A 22,547-nucleotide genomic window follows, 5' to 3' on the forward strand; every position below is an offset into this window, starting at 1 on the left:
AGAAGATGAAAGCCAGACTGGGAGGTCAGTATCATTTGATGTGAAGCATACGAGCATCTTCCTGCAAGGAGAAGACTTCAAGACATTTTTCAGACAGCTTAAGTATTTTTAAAGAAAAACTCAACCACAGCATTGCCTGAGATCAAGCTTTTGTTCTTCAATATGGAATGGATAATATAACTTAATGAAGTTCTAAATTATTAGAAAGGATATTTTAAAAGACCATAATATTGCATGGGAATAAAACGGGGAAGCAAACCTCCTAGCATATCAATGTATCTCCACTGGCATTACAAACAAACTTATTATCTTGCTCAGAAATGTATAATGCTTGTATAGTTAATGACAACCATTGCTCCCTCTCACAGTGTGTAGCAACGTTCCACCATTTTGCCCAGGTCTGATACTGTATTAAGGATACAACAATTTCACAAGATATGCCATTTTCATCCTATAAATATCAGTGCATTTGTAATTGCTCAAGATGTTTTGGTCCAAGATCTCTGCAAAACAAAAACAGAAGAAAAACAAAACCATACCTCAACATTCTTTGTTCTCACATCTCCTCAGCCAGTTCTTTTCACCCTCTTTGTCAATTCACGAGTCTTCATCCATTATAACACTGCTGCAAATATTCTCTTTCCATGCTAGTATAGCTACATTCCACCTTAGTTCCCCCTTCTCTACTGCAGTTTCTACAAGGCAATAAAGTGCACTACTTCTTTTGTCTTTTAAGAGCCCTCATAACTGTCCTGTGTGCTTCTTAACTTATCACCAGACATAAGATAACTATGTCTTCTTTCCTTTTCCATCGTCCCTGTCATTAATATCTATTGGTATCTTCTGAACTTTGTTCCATAATTCTTTTTGAAGAGGAGAAAAGATTCCGGTGAGCAGTACAGTGAAAAAAATCACAGTATCTTCCTTGGCAGCAGATTATTTTGGATTATAATGTACTGTTTTGGTTCTTTTTTGAAATTCTTAAAAATGACCAGGAGTTGGCTCCTGTGATTGTAGCTTGTTTTGTTAATAATTGTCCTTGATGACCCAGTTGTATTTTGTTAAGTACTTAGGTTGTATGTTCAAGTGTAGCATGTATGTATAGGACTTAGAAATTACGATTATAAGTTATGGTCTCTAAATTTTGCCATATTGGCCTTAGCCTGACAAGGCCTTGTCCTGTCACTCAGACCTCTCTGTGATATTACATTAAAATAAAATGATTGAGATCTGAGATTCATACCATATGTTCTCCAGGATCTTACCACATTGCCCTAGGTTAGCAGATGAGCCCAGCCCTTCCCTGTTGCAGTGACTGGGAGCAACAGGACAATATAGGTGACGTAAGAATCAATTATTTTAGCTAGCAATATTGTTCATACACAGTCCTACTGGATAGCACAAGGCAGATGTGTAACCATTTTACCATTCCTAGAGCTGCTCTGCAGATGCAAGCTGACACAGAGACTGTGCTGCAACTGATAACCTGCAGCATGCATCCAAGTGATTAAAATGGCAGGACAAATAAGGAAAAATGCTTTACTGTAGATCAGAAGCACATATTTTGTGTTGCTGAGTCAATCTATGGAGAAGTCCCAACATCTTTGGGCCACCTAGATCTGCCGCCAGAGCCTTGACTCGTGTATATAGTGTACCCTTCTGTGGGAGATAACACCTCCCATTTACCTCTTTTCTCGGTGATGCTGATGCCCTGCACCTTGTGCTCCGTATATCCTGGCTGCGCTTCTCCCTTTAGAGCACTCAGTTACTCATCTGGGGCTCTCTGACGTCAGCTCTGAGGTCAGGCAGGCAGGGCCACGCCTGTCCCTTGCCTGCTCCCAAACAAAAGACTATAGATAGCTGCTGCAGCAAATGCTTTTCATTATGCGCTCCCCTCTCCTCAGACCGCCCGCCTGGCTGGGGGTGGGAGCAGCATGGGGCCTCGAGATGCTTGTGCTGCTCTGAGATGTGTTTTATGTTAAAGGGGGTGGGTTGTGCATTCCTCACAGGCTTTGAATGTCATGCAGAGCCCCAGGGGAATCCTCAAAGGAGTGGAAGGAGAGAGCAGGCGGGAAGGTTGCCATGCACATCAGGATGAGGCATCCCTCCCCCATGTCAGCCTGCAAAGATGTCCAAACCAGAGGGAATCACAGAATTGAAGGGGTTGGAAGGGACCTCCAGAGATGTAGTAGTGCTACGGCAGCACACCCGCTGCACATAGCATCCATCCCCTCTCAGAAATGCATTTAAAAGCCTTCTACTTCCCACCAACAGAACTTGCTTAGCTAAACTTAATCTGGCAAAACACAGACCAAGTGGTGATAAATTAATCTGCTTGTACACTTGGAGTCAGTGCCAGAAAGGTAAAGGAACCATTTCATATTAAGACTAACTGTGAATCTAGATGGATATAAGATGGCTATGAATACATGCAACAAGAAGTCTGGATGAGTTTTCTAGCTATTACAGCAATCAGGCTCTAAATCATCTTTGCAAAGTAAGAAAGAGATAGAAGCAAAAATCCCAGTTGCTTTTAAACTAGAGCCTGATAAAATTACGAGTGATTACAGGATTTTATACCCGTGGAAGATAGGGTTTGGACACAAAGGCACAAGAATGGCTGCACACCATCTTTTCCTTCACCATGGAAATCCAATAAAGAGCCTCCCCTCATGGAGTATGCATGTGGTACCTTGTCCTGAGGACAGGAAACTAACCTCCCAGTCTCCCTCAAAGCTCTTTGGGTCTGTCTTCTCATGTTAAACCCAAGATGTCTACTTCATGTTTCAGTGTCTTCTCACAGAGCTTGCACAGAAGATTATGGATATAGAAATGTAGGACTTGAAAGGACTTCCTGGGACAGCTGGATGCAGTAAATTGAGTAACCATTCCCCAACTTGCTGCCAAGCATTTTTTTCCATCATCATTCTCAGGATGCTTGTAGAATTAGAAATACTGCAGGACCTGAAGTGCCAGCAGGATGGGCTAACGTTCCCTCTGAGTGATAACTGCAACTAAATCAAAATATCATCTCCAGATTCTAGAAACGTGACAAGCCCAACAAAATGATGAACAGCTACCAAAAAGGGAACTTGGAGGGAAGGGAAGCCTTGATCTCTGCAGAAACTGTGCAAACTTCTGGAATACAAGTATGGGAGCTACAGGCTATTTTGAATATGCTAGGCATCACCTAAGAGGTAACACTAATAAAATAAATCTCAGAGAGGTTTATTTTAAACCTCAAATTTACACGTGGTTGTTGAAAAAATGCTAACAGTGGGTTGAGGATTGAGCTGGGACATGGGTCCCAGTCAGAAATATGCATACTGATCATTTCTCTGTAAAAGTGACATATTCAGATTCTAACTCATTTAATGCACAATATAGTAATTTGTGGAGTGAAATATATAGAGAGATATATTGCACAGGATGCAAGCACAGTACTCAAGACACCTAACAGTTCAGGCTTCCGTGGCTCTTCTAGAACTCCTAGCGCAAGCCCTGAAGAGAAATAACATGGAACATTCTTCTCCTCTACCACAGACACCCCCCCTGCCCCTGCCCGTCTGTCGTGAAGACTGCCAGATTGTGAGCCCCGAGAAGCTATGTTCCAAAATACGTGCAGTCGCCGGTGTCACTTCCAACTCCAGCGCCGCACGGAGTTCCGCACCGCTCCAGCGAGCTCTGCGCCCCCGCCGGGGAGCTCAGCAGCAGGGCCACGACGAGCCCGGCGAACCCCGGGCACCTCTGCGTCCTGCTCCGGAGCGCTCCACGCCCCGTCACGGAGATCGACAGCCTCGGAGCCCTCCGCACCGCCAGGGCGATCGGCACCCTCCGGGCAGCCCGGCGCCCTGCCCGGGGAGCCCCGCTCCCAGCTTCTGACGCGGCTCCCCCCGCCCCTCCGCTTACCGCGCGGAGGCTGCCCGTTGCCATGGCGACGTGCCTCTGGCCCTCCCTCGCTACCGGGCCCAGGTACGAGACCGCGCTCGCGATCCGCCGAGCGCCGCGGCGGCAGCGCGAGGCACTGCGGCGGGGCGGATCGCGGTCCCCGGGTCCCGCGGGGGGGGCCGCTGCAGGCCGGTCGCCCGGGGGTGGGACCGCGGGGCGGGCCGGGACGCCAGGGGGCGCGCTCCACGCTCAGCGTCCCGCCCCTGACGCGCCGCGCGGTGCGACGCGGCCTGCGCCCGGCGGTCGGGTTGCCCGGCGCTGCCGGGCGGTGCGGGCGGGATGGGCCGCGGGCGCCCGGGCGCCCCGCGCGACGCCGCCGTGAGTGTGCGCCGGCCGGGGCGATGCCTCCCGGGACGTCTCCGCGCAGGCGGGGCCTCGGCCCGGCCGGCGGTGCCTGGGCGGGCTTCGGGGAGGGGGGCGGCAGACCGGGCGAAGAGAGGCTGGGGCTCGGCGGCGCCGGTGAGAGCCGCCCAGCCCTCGGAGCCCCTGGGCGCTGCTTGGCCGTGCGCGGCCCCTCCGCCCCGCCCCGGTGGGCCCGGGTGCCTCTTGGCCTTGGCGGGGAAGCGCCCGAGTCCGTCGGAAGCGCCAGCGCGGTGTCCGTGTCCCGGCAGGTGCAGGGTACCGGCGGCAGCAGCGCCATCAGCAAGTGCTCGGCGGCGGAGCGGGGCTACTTCGAGGACCGGTTCCTGCGGCTCCTGGCGGGGCGGCGGCGGCGGCGCGCGCCGCTTGTCCACCGGTGAGGAGCGGGCGGTGCGCGGGGCCCGGCGTCGCCATTCCAGTGAGGGATTTGATGGCTTGGAGGAGCAACAGGGCGTGTAAAGGAGTTAATTTCATATTGCTATGCTGTCTGATTTGGGAGAAGGAGCTCATATGTTGGCCACCCACATTGTAGGGAAGTATCTGAACCATCTGGATTCGTACTTTTCACCCGTTGAATATTCATGCATGCAAAATGGAACAGGTCCAGTTAGGATATCTACACTCTTTTTTTTTCTCTGGGTTATTCGTAGTCTTGATGGTTAAGACACTGAATACAGGAATTCTGTATGTATTATCAAGGTCTGGTTCTTTTTTTGAAACAGGGCGCCAGTGTTGGAGAAATAATTGAATTTCATTTCACAGGGGTTATTATATCCGTGCCCGTGCTGTAGATCACTGTGTTCAAGACTTTCTGCTAAAGACCCAAAGCTATCCTAGGACACAGGTACAGTTTCTTTGTCTGGGTATACTTGTAGTTTCCACTGTACTTGTGAAAAATCTTTTTTGCATCTTGGCACTTTTAGCTTATTAGTGCATCTATTGTGATCTTTCCCTGGAAGAGCACGGAGAATCTGACTGTCGCTACTGGCTCTCCATTTGTCACTCTGACAGCAATATCTGGGAGGGAACAGTGTCTATACAATATCCTACGTCTTTTGGTACATTGCCTGTTTTTGTCACTCAACAGATTGTGTTCTTGAACTTGAATATTCTTCACGGGTAGATGCTCAGGGTGCTGCTAGAGTTGAATGTAACTATTTTCTGATACTTTATCTGCAGATCCTGTCTTTAGGTGCTGGCTTTGACTCCTTGTACTTCCGTTTGAAAGACATGGGTCTTCTGCATCACACTGTGATGTATGAGGTGGATTTCCCAAATGTGGCATGCCAGAAAGCTACTCTGATCAAAACAACAAAAGAGTTGTCAGCACTTGTGGGAGATACTGAAGGGGAGCGATTAGGTATGATACTTCTGGAACATGTTGTGGATGCTAAATGTTCCAGAAGAAACAAACAAAGCTTCAGCCTTTTAAATGTTAGGCATGATGGCAGAGGAACTACGAAGTTGTATATGTTCATTTTCTGGGTAAAAAAAAAAAAAAAAGGAACAAAGAAACCATTTGTAAGCATTGGGAGATAACTAGAAGATGTGTAGCTGACAATGGGTTTGTGAAGAGCTCAATTTCATTCTGTGACATCTTTTGAAGTACTATGTCCAACTTTGAGCTTACCAATACAAAAACAATGGCAAACTGCTGCATGCTCTGTGATAGGTCAGGAGAATGATTAAGGACTGAAGTATGTTCTGGAACATGGGGAATGAAATACAACAGAGACATATGCAAGCCACTACATTTAGACTGTAATTTGCAGTTTAAATACAGATGGAGAACAGCTATCAAGTTAAGTAAAAAAAGAGAAAAGAGAGGGTTTATAATCTTTGGAAAAGAGGGCAGTCCACAGGAGGACTATAACAATGTTGTGAGGCTGTGCAGGGACAAAATTAGAAAGGCTAAAGCTCATCTGGAGCTCAATCTGTCTACTGCCGTTAAAGACAACAAAAAATGTTTTTACAAATACATCAATGCAAAACGGAAGACTAAGGAGAATCTCCATCCTTTACTGGATGCGGGGGGAAAATTAGTTACAAGAGATGAGGAAAAGGCTGAGGTACTTAATACCTTCTTTGTCTCAGTCTTCAGCGGCAAAACCAGTTGTTCTCTGGATACCCAGTACCCTGAACTGGTGGAAGGGAATGGGGAGCAGAATGTGGCTCTCACTATGAAGTTCAACAAGGCCAAGTGCCAGGTCATGCACCTGGGGCGCAACAACCCCAAGCAGCACTACAGGCTGGGAGATGAGTGGTTGGAGACCTGGGAGTATTGGTTGATACTCAGCTGAATATGAGCCAGCAGTGTGCTCAGGTGGCCAAGAAAGTCAACAGCACCCTGGCTTGTATAAGAAGCAGTGTGGCCAGCAGGTCTAGGGAAGTGATTGTCCCCCTGTACTTGGCTCTGGTGAGGCCGCACCTCGAGTACCATGTTCAGTTTTGGGCCCCTCGCTACAAGAAGGACATGGAGGTGCTCGAGCGAGTCCAGAGAAGGGTGACGAAGCTGGCGAGGGGTCTGGAGAACAAGTCCTACGAGGAGCAGCTGAGGGAGCTGGGCTTGTTCAGCCTGGAGAAGAGGAGGCTCAGGGGCGACCTTATTGCTCTGTATAGGTACCTTAAAGGAGGCTGTAGCGAGGTGGGGGTTGGTCTGTTCTCCCATGTGCCTGGTGACAGGACGAGGGGGAACGGGCTAACGTTGCAGCAGGGGAGTTTTAGGTTGGATGTTAGGAAGAACTTCTTTACCGAAAGGGTTGTTAGGCATTAGAACGGGCTGCCCAGGGAAGTGGTGGAGTCACCATCCCTGGAGATCTTTAAAAGACGTTTAGATGTAGAGCTCAGTGATACGGTTTAGTGGAGGACTTGTTAGTGTTAGGTGAGAGGCTGGACTCGATGATCTTGAGGTCTCTTCCAACCTCGAAATTCTGTGATTCTGTGAAGTAGAACACAAGTTCCTGTCTCCCATGAGCAGCTGAACATGTCTTAGTGAGTAGCTCTTCCATAAGCTGGTCCAGTTTCTTCTTGAATCCATCCTCGTTTTTAATATCTACAACATCCTATGGAAAAGAATTCTGTCCATACCAGTAACTTTCCAAATACTTGAAGTAAAAGACAGTTGTCAAAACATATGGCAATACTCTGTTCTCTGTGTCTAGAGGACAAGAAGTGATGGATAGGCAAGTTAGATATTAGAAGAAAGTAACAGGGAATACTGGCATGGGATGCTTATGAAGGCCATTTAACCTCCATTAATGGATGCCTTTGAGAACAGTGTAAATTATCAGCTCACAGGACAAATTTAATTGTTGGATTGCACTAGTATAGAGGCATAGAGCAGGCAATTTCTAAAGTCACTTTACAAACTTGCTAGTTTATGATCTGATTTTGGTTGAAAAGGTTCAAGCAGCATACAACTTATATTCTTATGAAGTACAGAGGCGTGCTGTGATAATGTACATATAAGTTGACAGTTATTTCTGAGAACAGGGATCTATAAGACTAGTCTTAGTATTTGCAGACAGTTAGCATGTCCTAGTTCAAAATCCCATACCCTTTCACAAAAATGAAGTTTGGTTTTAAGATAGTAATAATAAAAGAACAAAAAAAAATACCAAAACAAAAGCACCAAACCCACAACTAAATTTGAGAATATTCTTACAGTTGTGAGGGAAAACATTCAAATTGTAACAAAGCAATGGTGCTTTCTTAGCCTGAACTGAAGGGTCCATAAATGAGAGCTCTTGATTCTGAATTATAGTGGTAATATAAAAATGTTATTAAAGTAAACATGATAAAGTTTTATTGTAATAGTAAATATAATTCTATTGGAAACCAGTAGGAGAACTTTGTATTAGGAATAATGGAATTTTAGTTCTGAGTTTAATGGGTCTCTTACTGATGCTTCTTGTTGCTATCCCTTTGTGGTTCATTCAGTTACGGGTTTTTCTTGTATATGTTGCAGAGAAATCGAGTTGATGGACACAGCCTTATAAATGATTGCTGGTGGAGCTGATTTTCCTGTTTGTCCTTTTTGTTTTCAGTACTGCATGAACACTGTAGTGAGTTTGTATCATTTTTGTCCCACAGGAGTCACTACTGCCTTTTCTGGAGAAGATTATAAATTACTGGGAGTGGATTTATCAGAGTTGTCTAAGCTGAGTACAGCCCTAAAAGAAGCAGGACTGGACAATGAAGTCCCCACCCTTTTCATAGCAGAGGTGGTGCTCACCTATCTGGAAAACAGCAGGTAATTCAACAGGTCAGTTGAATTACCCTGTGTTAGCTAGGTGGTAAAGTGAAAAGAAGCAATTTCATTGTAAGTCATCTTGGGCTGGGAGACCTGCTGTCTTATAACTAAAAGCTCATGGATTCTGTGCAAGTCCCAAACAGCTCCTTATATCATATGTATAATGTGGTAGTTGATTTCCAGGTGACATCAGAACAAGAGGCCATGGGCACAAACTGAAACAGGAGTTTCTGTCAGAACATCAGGAAGCACTTCGTTACTGTGCAGGTGATGGAGTACTGGCACAGGTTGTCCAAACAGGCTGTGGAATCTCCTTGGAGATCTGCAAAAGCCATCTGGACATGGTCCTTGATGAGTGGTTCTGGGTGGCCCTGTTGGAGCAGGGATGTGAGCAGATGCATCCAGAGGTACCTGCTGCCTCAGTTGTTCTGTTACTCTGTGAACCTTCTATGTTTTTTTATTTTCTTAAAGAAAAAGGGAAAAAAAAAAAAAAAAAGAGGGAAAAACCTCAAATGATTGATTTATTTCTTCATGCATGGAGGAGGACATGTTCATAGGTCCCCAGCACAGGCTTCTCTTTTGTAAATTATCTCTGTCAGGATGCCTTAATAGCATGCTTTATGATGTTGCAGGAAGATTATTGCATGTGCCATATAATAACTGGACCCACAATTATTTAATTATTCTTATGTACATCTGCCTGACAGGTCAGATGCCTTGATTCAGTGGGCAGCAGAGCATTTCTCTCAGGCATGCTTTCTGCTGTATGAGCAGATGCACCCTGAGGACTCCTTTGGACGTGTCATGCAGCAGCATTTTAGCCAGCTGAACTCTGCACTTCATTCTTTGTCACAATACCCTGATTGTGAGGCTCAGCAGAGGCGCTTTTTTGAAAAAGTAAGTACCTGCAGCCCTAGGGCACACCATCCCTCGAAGTCTTTAAAAGACGTTTAGATGTAGAGCTTAGGGATATGGTTTAGTGGGGACTGCTAGTGTTAGGTCAGAGGTTGGACTTGATGATCTTGAGGTCTCTTCCAACTTAGAAATTCTGTGATTCTGTGATTCTGTGAAACCTGATTTACCTGGGAAAGATCATAGAATCATAGAATATCCTGAGTTGGAAGGGACCCATAAGATCATTGTGTCCAACTCCTGGCACCACACAGGTTTACCCAAAAATTCAGACCATATGACTAAGAGCACAGTCCAAACGCTTCTTAAATGCTGACAGGCTTGGTGCTGTGACTATGTCCCTGGGGATCCTGTTCCAGTGTGCGACCACCCTCTCAGTGAAGAACCTCTTCCTCATACCCAGCCTGAACGTCCTCTGTCACAGCTTGAGTCCATTCCCTTGGGTCCTATCACTGGTCACTAAAGAGAACAGATCAGCTTCTGCTGCTCCATTCCCCCTTGTGAGGAAGCTGTAGACTGTGGTGAGGTCTCCCCTCAGCCTCCTCTTTTCCAGGCTGAACAGACCAAGTGACCTCAGCCGCTCCTCATACGTCTTCCCCTCTAAGCCCTTCAACATCTTAGTAGATGTAGCTTTAAATTATAGTAGATTTAACTTGATTTTAAGTTAATTTTAAGTTAATTTTACTTTAAATTATAGTAGATTGTAACTTTAAATTATTTTCGAAGTTGTCATCTGGGCCACCTATGGTTTGAAGCAAACAGGGACAAGGCAAAGCCACTGCCCTTTCTGGTAAACATGACTAGTCATTTGAAGGTCTCTGCAAACTTGCAGCCTATGTTCTGGTATGGAATTAAGGCAAGATGGGTTCCTCTAAGGCTTTTAATGTAATTACGTTTTTCAGAATTTTACAGGCAAGAGGTCTATCCTCATTGCAATCTGGGCTGCTGCTGTTTCAGCTAGACAGTCCTAAAGGCTCGTGAGGCACTTTATTTAAGGTCTTTATTTTCTTGTGGGAAGTGAGTCTCTGTTCTTCCAGAAGTAATGATTTTGAGGGATTTCTGTTTTAGGGCTGGACTGAGTGCAGTGTCATGGATATGAATGAGTTTTTCACCTGTTGTACTCCAGAAAATGAACAACAAAGAGTGCAGTCTCTGGAGCCTTTTGATGAATATGAGGTAATCCTCCTCAAGTAACATCGGAAGAAAACTCTCTTATATATTAGAAAAGCTTCTTATTCCTTCCTCAGTGAGTGATCTCCTGAGGAGGCAGTCTCAGCGTAGCAAAGTAGCTGGTGGCATAAGGGATGCTATATATGCTAAAAGTTTGCATGGGTTAAAGGAGCAATTCTTTTAATGAAAGAAATCAATAGAGGATCATTTAAATACATAAAAAGTATACCTTGTGTAAGGTTCCTGACCTGCAAATGTCTGGGAGCTTTCCTGGGTGGAGTATGTGCTTCTCTTGCATTTTCCTAGTCAACTACCATTTGTCATTGTTGAATACAGTTTACTGGCTTCAGATATCTTTTGGTCTGATTTTGTGAAGCCATTCCTATAATAATGATTGAAATTCAGTTATGACTATATTCTCTGCCATTTTTATGTTAACTGATGGCAAATTTGCAACTATTGGAAGTCTAGGAGAGAAGATAGGACAAGGACAATGAGTAACTTTGAGATGAATGTTGTGTAGGATGCTTACTAGAAGTTTCCTTTTCAACCTTGTGGTTCTCTATAATTCTTTCTAGAAATTTAATAGCCCACAGTATGAAAACAATTTAATGTACTTGCATTTATTTTGCCTCCACGCAGGATCTGCTGTGCTACATGAAAAAATAATATTGACTGAAAGATTCTGGCAGATTTGCAAAGTGGTGTAGCAATATCTACAGGAATTATTGTAGATCGAGGAAAATACTCATACAGTGAGAAAGTAAAGACTGTTTACCATTTCCTTACAGAGGAGGTTTACAAGTCCACAACGGACGTTCTGCATAAGAGTAAGATACATATAAGCAGAGAGCTCTTCAATTAACCTTCCAGATAGAGTAAGATCCAAGTCTTATTGGCAACAAGCTTGATAGAATTAGGTTAGAAATGTAAAATACATACTTACTGCTGAGGGTGACTTGTTTTTGGAATAATTTTCCTAGAGACAAATAGTGTATTCTTCCACTTTAAGTATTCTGTGGGTTTTTTTGCCTTTTAATTTCATGTTTGTGCCTTCTTGTCACATAATTGTCTGAATTATTCAGTTCCCTCGGGATAAACATATTCAATTACTTGATGTCCACAAAAGCCAGGGTGTAGTTTGGTATTGCTGCTAACTTCCAGTACAGTACTCTGCTTGTGCTTCTGCCTTTGAGTGATTCCACAGCGAAACTGTAAATCATATTTAGGTATTGTCGACCGTCAGTGACCAAGTGGCACCTTTGAACATTTGTCATTTCTTTGGAATCACTTACATTCCATGACCTTTAAGAAATCTTAATTCCGCTGGTATACAACCTGCAGTCTTTTTTTATTATCAGAACTGGGTAGCATTAAGGGAAACTGGTTCCAAAAAATCGTGTTCATCATGCAATTTGTAATGAAGCTATGGAATTCCTTGCTGTAGTATGTTACAGGTGAAAGAGGTTTATGTGAGTTTAAAAAGCAACTGTATAGGTTCTTGGATGAAAAATCCAGGGATTGTTTGATAAAACAGAAAAGCCCTGGGCTGTAAACATTTGGGAGAAGGGAAGGTATTACTGTATACGTACTTGTTCTTTCTCAGATTCAGCTTTAGGCTTTTTATTTTGGCCACTGTTGGAAACACTGTTAAGCCAGGTTGATCTAAGACTTTATCACTCTGGCCATTCTTAGATCCTTACTGCCACTTGCTCTGAGATTTTTGAGAGCCCTTGTTTGTTTTTGTTTCTTTGGCTTTCTACAGGAATGGCATCTGAAATGTTCTCATTACTTTGTCTTGACTGCATCAAAGGGGATGGAACCTTCCTGGACTCCATTGTTATCCAGTACGACAGGTACATACTGACTAGTTTTTATAGTCTTTTATATCATGTGTCTCCCTGTGAGAAATTTTAGGAGGCAGTAAAATTCAGTAAGGAATGCATGTGATGCTACCACCTGATTAGCTTTCTCCATCCTCATCACAATGGTTTCACAGTCTTTAGCAAAGCCAGAGCTGTGTCCCGGCAAGTGGTTCTGATCAGTTTCATGTTAATTTCTGTTAATTTATTGAACATTCCAGTCCCAACAGTTCTTCCTTTTGTTTATAGATGGCTGCAACACAAGGCTACCCTGCTTTTCCTCCTATTTTTGGGATCCACCAGACTCTGTCTTTTCAATTTATTCCAACTTGCCTCCATATATAGCTCTCTGGGCCATTCTGTTCTTCCAGGATAGGTTGTTATATCTTATACCTAGTGCACCATCAAAGCAGTCCAGGAGAGCACTCGGGACTGTGTAACACAAGTTTTCTTTTCTTTTTTTTGTTATCTCCTGTGGGTGGAATTGTGTATGTAGCATTTCTGTTTCTGAAATCTTCTGTATGTTGTTTTTATGTTTTTTAAATGGGCGAAAAGTGATACAGCAGGAGTAAAGCCAAGACCAAGGCTGTGCTTCCATGATGAAAAAGACTTGGCAGCAGTAGCAGTCCAAGAAATTCCTGCATTTGGCTGCTTGCTTCCTTTTTCAGAGTGGAAAGCAGATTATTTTTAACCTGGTTAGCATCACTGGTCTTGTTCATAGTACAGCACCACAAGCAATTCTGTCTGCATCTGAAGATTGAAATCTGTGTTACAGGGAGCAGAAAAGGATGGAAAAGAATCATAGAATCATAGAACGGCTTAGATTGGAAGGAACCGTAAAGATTCCAACCCTCCTGCCATGGGCCCGGACACCTCCCATTAGACCAGGTTGCCCAAAGCCCCATCCAAGCTGGCCTTAAACACTTCAGGGATGGGGCATTCACAACTTCTCTGGGCAACCTGTTCCACTGCTTCAACACCCTCAGAGTAAAGAATTTCTCCCGAATATCTAATCTAAATCTACCCTTTTTTAGTTTAAAATTATTACTACTTTTCCTACAATCCCTGATAATGAGTCCTTCTCTTGCCCCCTCTAGGTACTGTAAGGTACTTTAGGTACTGCAATGAGGTCTTCCCAGAGCCTTTTCTTCTCCAAGCTAAACAGCCAACTCCTTCAGCCTGTCTTCATGGGGAGGTGCTCCAGCCCTCTGATCATCCTCATGGCCCTCCTTTGGACTCATTCTAATAAGTCCATGTCCTTCTTGTGCTGGGCACCCCAGAGCTGAACACAGTACTCCAGGAGGGGTCTCACAAGAGCAGAGTAGAGCACAATCACGTCCCTTGACCTGCTGGCCACACTTTGATGAAGCCCAGGATATGGTTGGCTTTCTAGGATGCAAGCACAAATTGCTGGCTTGTGTTGAGCTTCTCATCAACCAACATCCCCAGGTCCTTCTCTTCAGAGCTGCTTTCAATCCGTTCTCCACCCAGCCTGTATTTGTGCTTGGGATTGCCCTAGCCCAGTTGCAAAGACTTTGCACTTGGCCTTGCTGAACTCCATGACATTTGCACAGGTCCACCTCTCAAGCCTGTTGAAGTCTCTGGATGGCATCCCTAAACTCCAGCGTGTTGACCACACACAGCTTGGTGTCATCGGCAAAGTTGCTGAGGGTGCACTGAATTTCACTGTCCACGTCACTGACAAACACGTTAAATAATGCCAGTCGCAATACTGACCCCTAAGGAACACCTCTTGTTACTGATCTCCACTTGGATATCGAGCTGTTGACTGCAACTCTTTAAGACCGACCATCCAGCCAATTCCTTACTCACCTAGTGGTCCATCCGCTAAATCCATGTCTCCAATTTAGAGACAAGTTGACTCAGGGTAGTGTAAATCATTACAGCTTGATTTCTAGGGCATGTCAGATTGTCAATTGGAAGTACCGACTTGCTTTACGATTTTTTCTTTTTGAAAAGCTGAATAGTTGTGCTTAATCTGTCATTTTAAGTGTGGGTGTTGCTTCTTTGTATGAAATTTAACATGCTTTGTTTCTCATTGCCTTCAGTTCCTCATCATCATGGTCCTGTCAGGATAGTTGGGAGTATCAATGCATTGGTGTGTGAAGTGCGCTCTGAAGCTTCTGGCTTGAGACGTTATGGTCACCACTCTGCTCTTATCACACCCAATGTAATTCTGACCACTGGAGGCTTTGGGGAGGAGAATGGACAGCACTGTCGTATGAGAAATTTTCATGTGCTAATTAAGCATGAAGGCTACTGGAAGGCTGGATGTGTGAAAAAGGAAAATCATGATAAAAGATGGGGTGAGTATCACAAGGTGGGTATTGATGGCAAGGATAAGGAGGATGTTTTTATGCTAGCTATGAAATAGCATCTAGTGGAAAGTGACGTCAGAGTGCAATTACACTGACAGTCAAAGAGATGCAAAGGTTCTGAATTTCATGGAAGATCAGTGTGAACTGTGATGTCTTATGTCTCTACAGACGAGCGATTGTACCATACTGTGTCATGTCTCTCAAGCAGCCTGGCCCTGGTGGTAGGAGGACGAACATCCCCAAATGCAGCTTTGGGAATGCTGTGGCTTAAGTTCCCCAAAACCTGTAACGACTCGGATCCAAATGACATTACAGTGGAGCTTGTAAGTCTGCAGCCTGCTGCTGAACCATTTGCTTTGCGCTGGAGACACAGTACAACTGAAGTAATATTCAAAGGTAAAAGTGGGAAACAGGGACTACGGTCATGCCATGATGCTTTTTCTCTACCATTCCTTTGCTGACACTCTCTTTCCCTGCTACAGCATGGTGTTCCTCCCACAGGATGCAGTCTTTCCTGAACTTATCATATGTGAGCTTCCCTCAGGCAGCAGCTCTTCAAGAATTGCTCCCATATGGGTCCATACTATGGGGTCCATCCTTTAGGAGCAAACTTTTCCAACAGGGGTCCCCCATAGGTGGCAGCTCCTGCCAGATCACCTGCTCCTGCATGGGCTCCTCTCCACAGGCTACAGCACTAGAACAGATTCTTCTCTGGCAGGGGCTCTCCATGGGCCGCAGCCTCCTTCAAGACATATTAACCTGCTCCACCGTGGCTTCCTCCACAGGCTGCAGCATGGAAATTTGCTCCACCATGGTGCTCCACCATGGTGCTCCACCATCTGCTCCACTCCGTGGGCTGTGGAGGGATGGCCTGTACCACCATGGGCATCTCCACAGGCCTTAGGGGAACTTCTGCTCCAGCACCAGGAGCACCTCCTGTTCTCCTGCACTGACCTTGGTGTCTGCATGGCTGTTTCTCACTCCTCTCGAGCTCCTTTTGTGCAGGAGTTTTTTTTCCCTTTCTTAAATATGCTCTCACAGAGGCACAAACAACATCACATAGTGTCTCCACTCTGGCCAGCAGCAGATTCCTTTTTGGAGCTGGCCGTAACTGGCTCTTATTTGACACGGGTTAGCTTCTGGGCTCTTCTCACCCTTGCAGCCAAAACCTTGCCACATAAACCCAATACAGGGGGAAGGTGTTTTAGTTTGCTTTTAGTTTCTCACTGTTCTAGCCCATAAGTTATAGGTTATAAATTATATTAAACTCCCTATGCTGAGTCTGTTTTGCCCATAATGATAACTGGTGAGTGATCCCTGTCCTTATCGCAACCTTTCAGCCCTTTCCATATTTTCTCCTTTTCCTTTGAGGAAGGGGAGTGAAAGAGTGGCTATGATGGATTTCATCTGCTTATTAGGGTAAAACTACCACACACTCCTAGTTTTAATACAACTATCACAGACTGAGTACCCTCTAAAGTAGAAAATATATTCAAAAGGGCTCTTCTTGAAACGTGAAATATGATAATTTCTGATTACATATGCCCCATAATCCCCAGTGGTAAGCCGAATTGAAACCTAGGTATATAATTTGTTTTGGAAGACTGATTTTTTGAGATCATTTATGGCTGAAGTGATTCATGATTGATCATGCCAGAAAAAAAGCTTCAGGACTTCTTCTCTGAAGAGCAGTATTTTAATTTTAAAGCATTATGGAGTAGGATCCATGGCTCTTTTTTTGGAAGAAGTGCCTCAGAAGAAAGGTTGCACTTCTGTTAGCAGTTGATAACTATTCATTAGTTGTGAGGTGTAGAATCAAGACCAGCAATGGCACACTGAAGGTTTCTCTAGTAAAGATAATGATTGTAATGGATGAAAACTAGAGCAGTTGTTAGCTAGTCAGTGGTGAGACTGAGAGTGGAATTCAGGAGGTTAAAGCTGTCCTTTCTTAAGCGATGTCATTCTCTACTAGCTGGCAAGGTGTTACTGAAGGAGAGCATCAGGAGATTGCTAAGTAGTTGTTAGTCTACTCTATAGTATAAGTGTACTTTGAATTTGTGGGGCAGTGTTTAATTAAATGCATAAATAAAATGTTATGAATAATACAGTGCTTTTGTCTTTGTTAGATTGTATTGTATCATCTTATTTTGCCTTGATTTTGCTTTTCAGCAAAAGTAATCGATCAATACTTGTGTTACTTGCACAGTCCATTATGAAAACATGATGCACATTCTTGACATCTACCCAGACTACTAGTGCACCTTTTGTACCTCCTTTTTGAGGCTTCTCCAGATTCTCCAACACACTTAAGTTACCTTGATCTCCCTTTTCTATGAAAAAATGCATTCTTGTTGTCTTAGGAGGATTCATCTCTTTTGTTGTTTTCTGTCAATCCATGTCATTGTGTTGTTATGATTTATGCTCTTAGGGTTTTCTAGAGGTGTCATCTTTCCATTGTCTGAATTTTCATTCCTTAACTCCGTTATTTGTATTTAAAAACATGTTTGTTCCTTTTGTTTTTGTGACTGTGTTGTGTGAATTACATTCAGACTTTAAACATTCAGACAGTACATAATATAAGTGGGTGATGGGGGTGTTCTCAATGATCACGAGCATGAAGTATACGGCATCTCAGTGGAAATATTTTTATTCCTACAATTGCCTTATAAAAAATCTAGATAAAAGGGTGATGCTTGTATCTCTTAAACAATTTATTGGGCTACGAAGATGGTGAAAGGCCTTGAGGGGAAGACGTACGAAGAACGGCTGAGGTCACTGGGCCTGTTCAGCCTGGAGAAGAGGAGGCTGAGGGGAGACCTCATCACAGTCTACAACTTCCTCGTAAGGGGGTGTCGAGAGGCAGGAGACCTTTTCTCCATTAACACCAGTGACAGGACCCGCGGGAACGGGGTTAAGCTGAGGCAGGGGAAATTTAGGCTGGACGTCAGGAGGGGGTTCTTCACAGAGAGGGTGGTTGCACACTGGAACAGGCTCCCCAGGGAAGTGGTCACTGCACCGAGCCTGTCTGAATTTAAGAAGAGATTGGACTGTGCACTTAGGCACATGGTCTGAACTTTTGGGTAGACCTGTGCGGTGTCAAGAGTTGGACTTGATGATCCTTAAGGGTCCCTTCCAACTCAGGATATTCTATGATTCTATGATTCTAAGTTGCTGTATGTCTTCATATAAACAGTATACATAACAGTAAACAGTATACAGCTGCATGACCAGCTATCTCAGCTCAGCTTTCCTTCCATGCAAATATAAGTTTTTGCTTTTGTGACATTGCAAATTCTAACTTCTCTTTCTCCTTCATTCTGTTTTTCTGCAGGTGAGAAGTACCTCTTTATATATGGAGGCCGCTCTGCTGTGCAGCCAGTGCTAGGAGATTGGTATTTCCTGCACACTCCAGAAATTTCCTGCGCTGTGGTAAGAACATAGGGAGGCCCTGGGGAATAGAAAGTGCTGTGCTATTGGAAGCTCAACTAAATCACAGTGGTATTACCGTATTTAAGCATATGGTAGACTGCATGATTCCAGACTGCATGGAGGAAATTCTGTTCACAGTTGTTATAAGTAGCGGTCACTTCCAGCAGCTCTGGGCCTGGAAATTCCTCCTTACTGGCCACTGGAATCCTCTCCAGTGTTCCCAAAGACCTGGGATGTATCTGTCCCAGGCTAATAGATATGGCAGCTGTTTTCTTGTGTGCAGGTTCAACTGGTAGTGAAGCTGACTGTATATCCCAAAGACACATAGATATGTGCACACATAGAGTGCACTGGCATGGCCAGCTACACTGACTGCTACAGATAAGATGATGCCTTCAACAGCACCCATGTATAACATTACCAGGACTCACATGAAATCCAGAGTCAAGTGCCTTTAGTTCCCTCCCTTCTCTTTGGCTGATAAGGACTGGAAGTTCAGTAGTCAGAGCACACATGCCTCTATTCTGTAGATTGATAGGCATGTGTGCATTTGCAGTTCCATCAAGTATCAGTACAGTCCCTCTGCACATCTGAGATGCCTGCCCAGATCCTGAGCTCTCTTACCTGCTTTGTGAGTCTCTTGATTGCCAGCTAGTACAACTTGAAATTTGCTAGCAAACATTTGTGCACACTTATATCTTACAGAATCACAGAACGGGTGGGGTTGGAAGGGACTTCCTGAAGATGATCTAGTCCAACCCTCCTGCTGAGCAGGATCACCTAGAGGACATTGCACAGGGTAGCAGCCAGGCGGGTTTTGAATATCTCAAGAAGGAGACTCCACAACCTCTCTGGGCAGCCTGCTCCAATGCTCTGTCACCCTCAGAGTAAAGAAGTGCCCCCTCATATTGAGCTGGAACCTCCTGTGCTTCAGTTTGTGCCCTTTGCCTCTTGTCTTGTCACTGGGCAGAACTGAAAAGAGACTCGCTCCATCCTCTCGATACCCTCCCCTCAGATATTTATACACATTGATGAGGTCTTCCCTCAGTCTTCTCTTTTCCAGGCTAAACAGGCCCAGTTCTTTCAGCCTGTGCTCATACAACAGGTGCTCCTGTCCTCTCATCATTTAAGTAGCTCTCCTCTGAACTCACTTGAGTAGTTCTATGTCCCTCTGGTACTGGGCAGCCCAGAACTGGACACAACACTTCAAGTGTGGCCTCAACAGGGCTAAGTAGAGGGACAGGATCACCTCCCTTGACTTGCTGGCAACACTCTTTGGAATGCACCCTAGGATACCGTTGGCCCTCTTGGCCACAAGGGTGCATTGCTGACTCATGGTCAGCTCGCTGTCCACCAGGACTCCCAGGTCCCTCTCTGCCGAGCTGCTCTCCAGCAGGTCAGACCCCAGCCTGTACTGGTGCTTGGGGTTATTTCTCCCTAGGTGCAGAACCCTGCACTCGCCATTGTTGAACTTCATGACGTTCCTCTTGTCCCAACCTTCCAGCCTGTCGAGGTCCCTCTGAATGGCATCACAGCCCTCTGGGCTATCAGCCATTCCTCCAAACTTTGTGTCATCAGCAAACTTGCTGAGGGTGCACTTACCTCACAAGCACCCTGCAGTCATTGATCTCTTGAATACCAGCATATGTCTACTACCTCTGCCTAAGCCCCTAAACCTCCTGCTAGAGGTAGGAGGCTGGCTAGACCAGCTGGCTGGACCAGATGAAGGTTGTAAGGAAGACATGGAGAACTACAGGCCTGTCAGCCTGATCTTGGTGCCAGGGAAGGTGATGGAACAGGTGATCTTGAAATCAATCACACAGCATGTGTGGGACAGCCAGGGGATCAGGCCCAGTCAGCATGGGTTCCTGCAAGACAAGTCATGCCTGACCAACCTCATCTTCTATGACCGGCTGACCCGCCTGTTGGATGAGGGAAAGGCTGTTGATGTAGTCTACCTAGACTTCAGCAAGGCCTTTGACACAGTCTCCCACAGTATTCTGGAGAAGCTGGCAGCCCATGGCTTGCTCGTTGCTGGGTTAAAAACTGTCTGGGCGGCTGGGTTCAGAGAGTAGTGGTGAATGGCGTGAAATCCAGCTGGCAACCAGTCACTGGAGGTTTTTCCCCAGGGGTCAGTGTTGGGGTCCATCCTCTTTAATATCTTTATTGATGATTTGGATGAGGGAATTGAGTGCACACTCGGTAAGTTTGCAGATGGGGGGGAAGTGTTGATCTACCAGAGGATAGGGAGGCCCTGCAGAGGGATCTGGACAGGATGGGTCGATGGGCAGAGGCCAAGGGATGAGGTTCAACATGGCTCAGTGCCGGGTCCTGCACTTTGGCCACAACAACCCCATGCAGCGCTACAGGCCTGGGGCAGAGTGGCTGGAGAGCTGTGCAGAGGAAAAGGATCCGGGGGTGCTGATTAATGCTCATCTGAACATGAGCCAGCAGTGTGCCCAGGTGGCCAAGAAGGCCAACGGCATCCTGGTTGTGTCAGGAGTAGTGCAGGCAGCAGGGCCAGGGAGGTGCTCGTCCCCCTGCTGAGGCCGCCCCTCGAGTGCTGGGTTCAGCTTTGGGCCCCTCACTACCAGAAGGACATCGAGGCCCTGGAGCGTGGCCAGAGAAGGGCAGCAAAGCTGGTGAAGGGCCTGGAACACAAGTCCTAGAGGGAGTGGTTGAAGGAACTGGGGGTGTTTGGTCTGGAGAAGGGAGCCTCAGGGCAGACGTTATTGCTCTCTGCAACTGCCTGAAAGGAAGGGGTGGGAAGCTGGGGGTCGGCCTCTTTTCACAGGTAACTAGTGATAGGACCAGAGGGAATGGCCTCAAGTTGTGCCAAGGGAGGTTTAGGTTGGAAATGAGACATTTCTTCTTAGAAAGTGTAGTCAGGCATTGGAATGAGTTGCCGAGGGAGGTGGTGGCATCACCATCCCTGGGGATGTTCAAGGAGAGGTTGGATGTGGTGCTTAGGGACATGACTTAGTGGGTGACATTAGTGGTAGAGTGATGGTTGGACCACATTATCCTGAGGTCTTTTCCAAACTTAATGATTCTATGATTCTATAATCCATGTATTTGTAAACTTAAGGTTCACAGGTGTATCTTGAACAGAGAGCAGCGTGCAAGAAGGAAAACAAAGTTACTTCTAATACATGTACAGAAATAAAACTCTATAAAGGCTGAACAATATTAAATAAAATCTAGAGAAATACTGAAGACAGTGTAAATTGAAACACTTCTATGTAGCCATCCTTAGAGGAAACCCCCATGTGTGCAGCTTGAGGATTTTTTTATTCTTCCCTATTTACTCAGGCATATAATGATAGGTCAAGAGGGAATGGTTTTAAACTAAAAGAGAGTGGATTTAGATTAGATGTTAGGAGAAAAATCTTTACTTGGGGTGATGGGGCAGTGGCACAAGTTACCCAGAGAAGTTGTGGATGCCCCATCCCTGGAGGTGTTCAAGGCCAGCATGGATGAGGCTTTGGGCAACTTGATCTAGCAGGTAATATCCCTGCCCACGTCAGGGGGATCAGAACTAGATGATCTTTAAGGTCCCTTCCAACCCAAGCCATTCTATGATTCTTTGATTCTCTGATTCTACAATTGTGCTTACTCAGTCTGTTCCCCTCCCCAGCTATACCTATCCTATGGCAGGAAGGAAAGGAATATTAAATCCCACAGGAGACAAAATGGGAAGAGAGGCAACCTTCAGGCTTGGACTTATGTTTTCTTAGATTCCTGTTGAGGGTCCAGTACCAGAAGGCCGTCACTCTCACAGTGCCTGTAGCTGGAAAGGAGGAGTGCTAATTGCAGGAGGTTTGGGAGCAGCTGAGCAGCCCTTAGGTTCAGTTTTCTTTCTGAGGGAGGCTGAGAACGGCTTTCAGTGGCAGACAGTAGAGACACACCCTCCTCTCATCCCAAGGTAAGTAGAAGGTGTTCAGCAGTGAATCTTTGGCCTGCCTCTAGCTGTCTCCCATTATTAATGGAGTTCAATCTAATTTTGAACTCACAGGTATTCACATACTGCTCACGTGCATGATGGAAAACTACTGCTTGTTGGTGGAGTGTGGCTTCACTCATTCTCTGTGCCAGGCATCACTGTCATTGACTTAATAACTGGTCTCTGCTTGGACTACACAATTAGTGTGGTAAGTACTGATTATATTTTTCAGGGTAAACAGTGTTGTGCGAAGGAAGGTGGTAACTTCAGGGCCTTTTCTTGAAATGGAATAGGGAAAGCAAAGGAGTCAAATTTGTGCATGGTAGAATTTA

At 45.4% G+C, this 22,547-nt stretch overlaps 1 protein-coding gene and 1 long non-coding RNA gene across 8 annotated transcripts in view; one reads left to right on the top strand and one right to left on the bottom strand.

The window, feature by feature from the left end:
• Window positions 1-4,044, bottom strand: part of LOC116488654 — a 28,072-nt gene extending 24,028 nt beyond the window's left edge. The window contains exon 1 of the long non-coding RNA XR_004253210.1: window positions 3,910-4,044. This is a non-coding gene — a long non-coding RNA (uncharacterized LOC116488654). The remainder of the gene's footprint in view (window positions 1-3,909) is intronic.
• A 183-nt stretch (window positions 4,045-4,227) lies between these two features.
• The window catches only part of LCMT2 (leucine carboxyl methyltransferase 2), a 28,157-nt gene continuing 9,837 nt past the window's right edge, over window positions 4,228-22,547 (top strand). For 6 of the 7 annotated variants that reach the window (XR_004253207.1, XR_004253208.1, XM_032186360.1 and 3 more), the window contains exons 1-13: window positions 4,228-4,266; window positions 4,560-4,684; window positions 5,071-5,152; window positions 5,488-5,668; window positions 8,401-8,560; window positions 9,268-9,457; window positions 10,541-10,648; window positions 12,408-12,498; window positions 14,574-14,831; window positions 15,012-15,239; window positions 18,175-18,272; window positions 22,010-22,197; window positions 22,288-22,423. Coding sequence is in view for 5 of the 7 variants with exons in the window: in XM_032186360.1 (XP_032042251.1) it covers window positions 4,228-4,266; window positions 4,560-4,684; window positions 5,071-5,152; window positions 5,488-5,668; window positions 8,401-8,560; window positions 9,268-9,457; window positions 10,541-10,648; window positions 12,408-12,498; window positions 14,574-14,831; window positions 15,012-15,239; window positions 18,175-18,272; window positions 22,010-22,197; window positions 22,288-22,423 (1,884 nt within the window). In the remaining 2 variants the exon portion in view is untranslated. The remainder of the gene's footprint in view (window positions 4,267-4,559; window positions 4,685-5,070; window positions 5,153-5,487; window positions 5,669-8,400; window positions 8,561-9,267; window positions 9,458-10,540; window positions 10,649-12,407; window positions 12,499-14,573; window positions 14,832-15,011; window positions 15,240-18,174; window positions 18,273-22,009; window positions 22,198-22,287; window positions 22,424-22,547) is intronic. The other variant, XM_032186367.1, reaches the window with a different exon arrangement.

Source organism: Aythya fuligula, chromosome 1 (genome assembly GCF_009819795.1).
Source record: "Aythya fuligula isolate bAytFul2 chromosome 1, bAytFul2.pri, whole genome shotgun sequence".
In the NCBI taxonomy this organism is placed as follows: Eukaryota; Metazoa; Chordata; class Aves; order Anseriformes; family Anatidae; genus Aythya; species Aythya fuligula.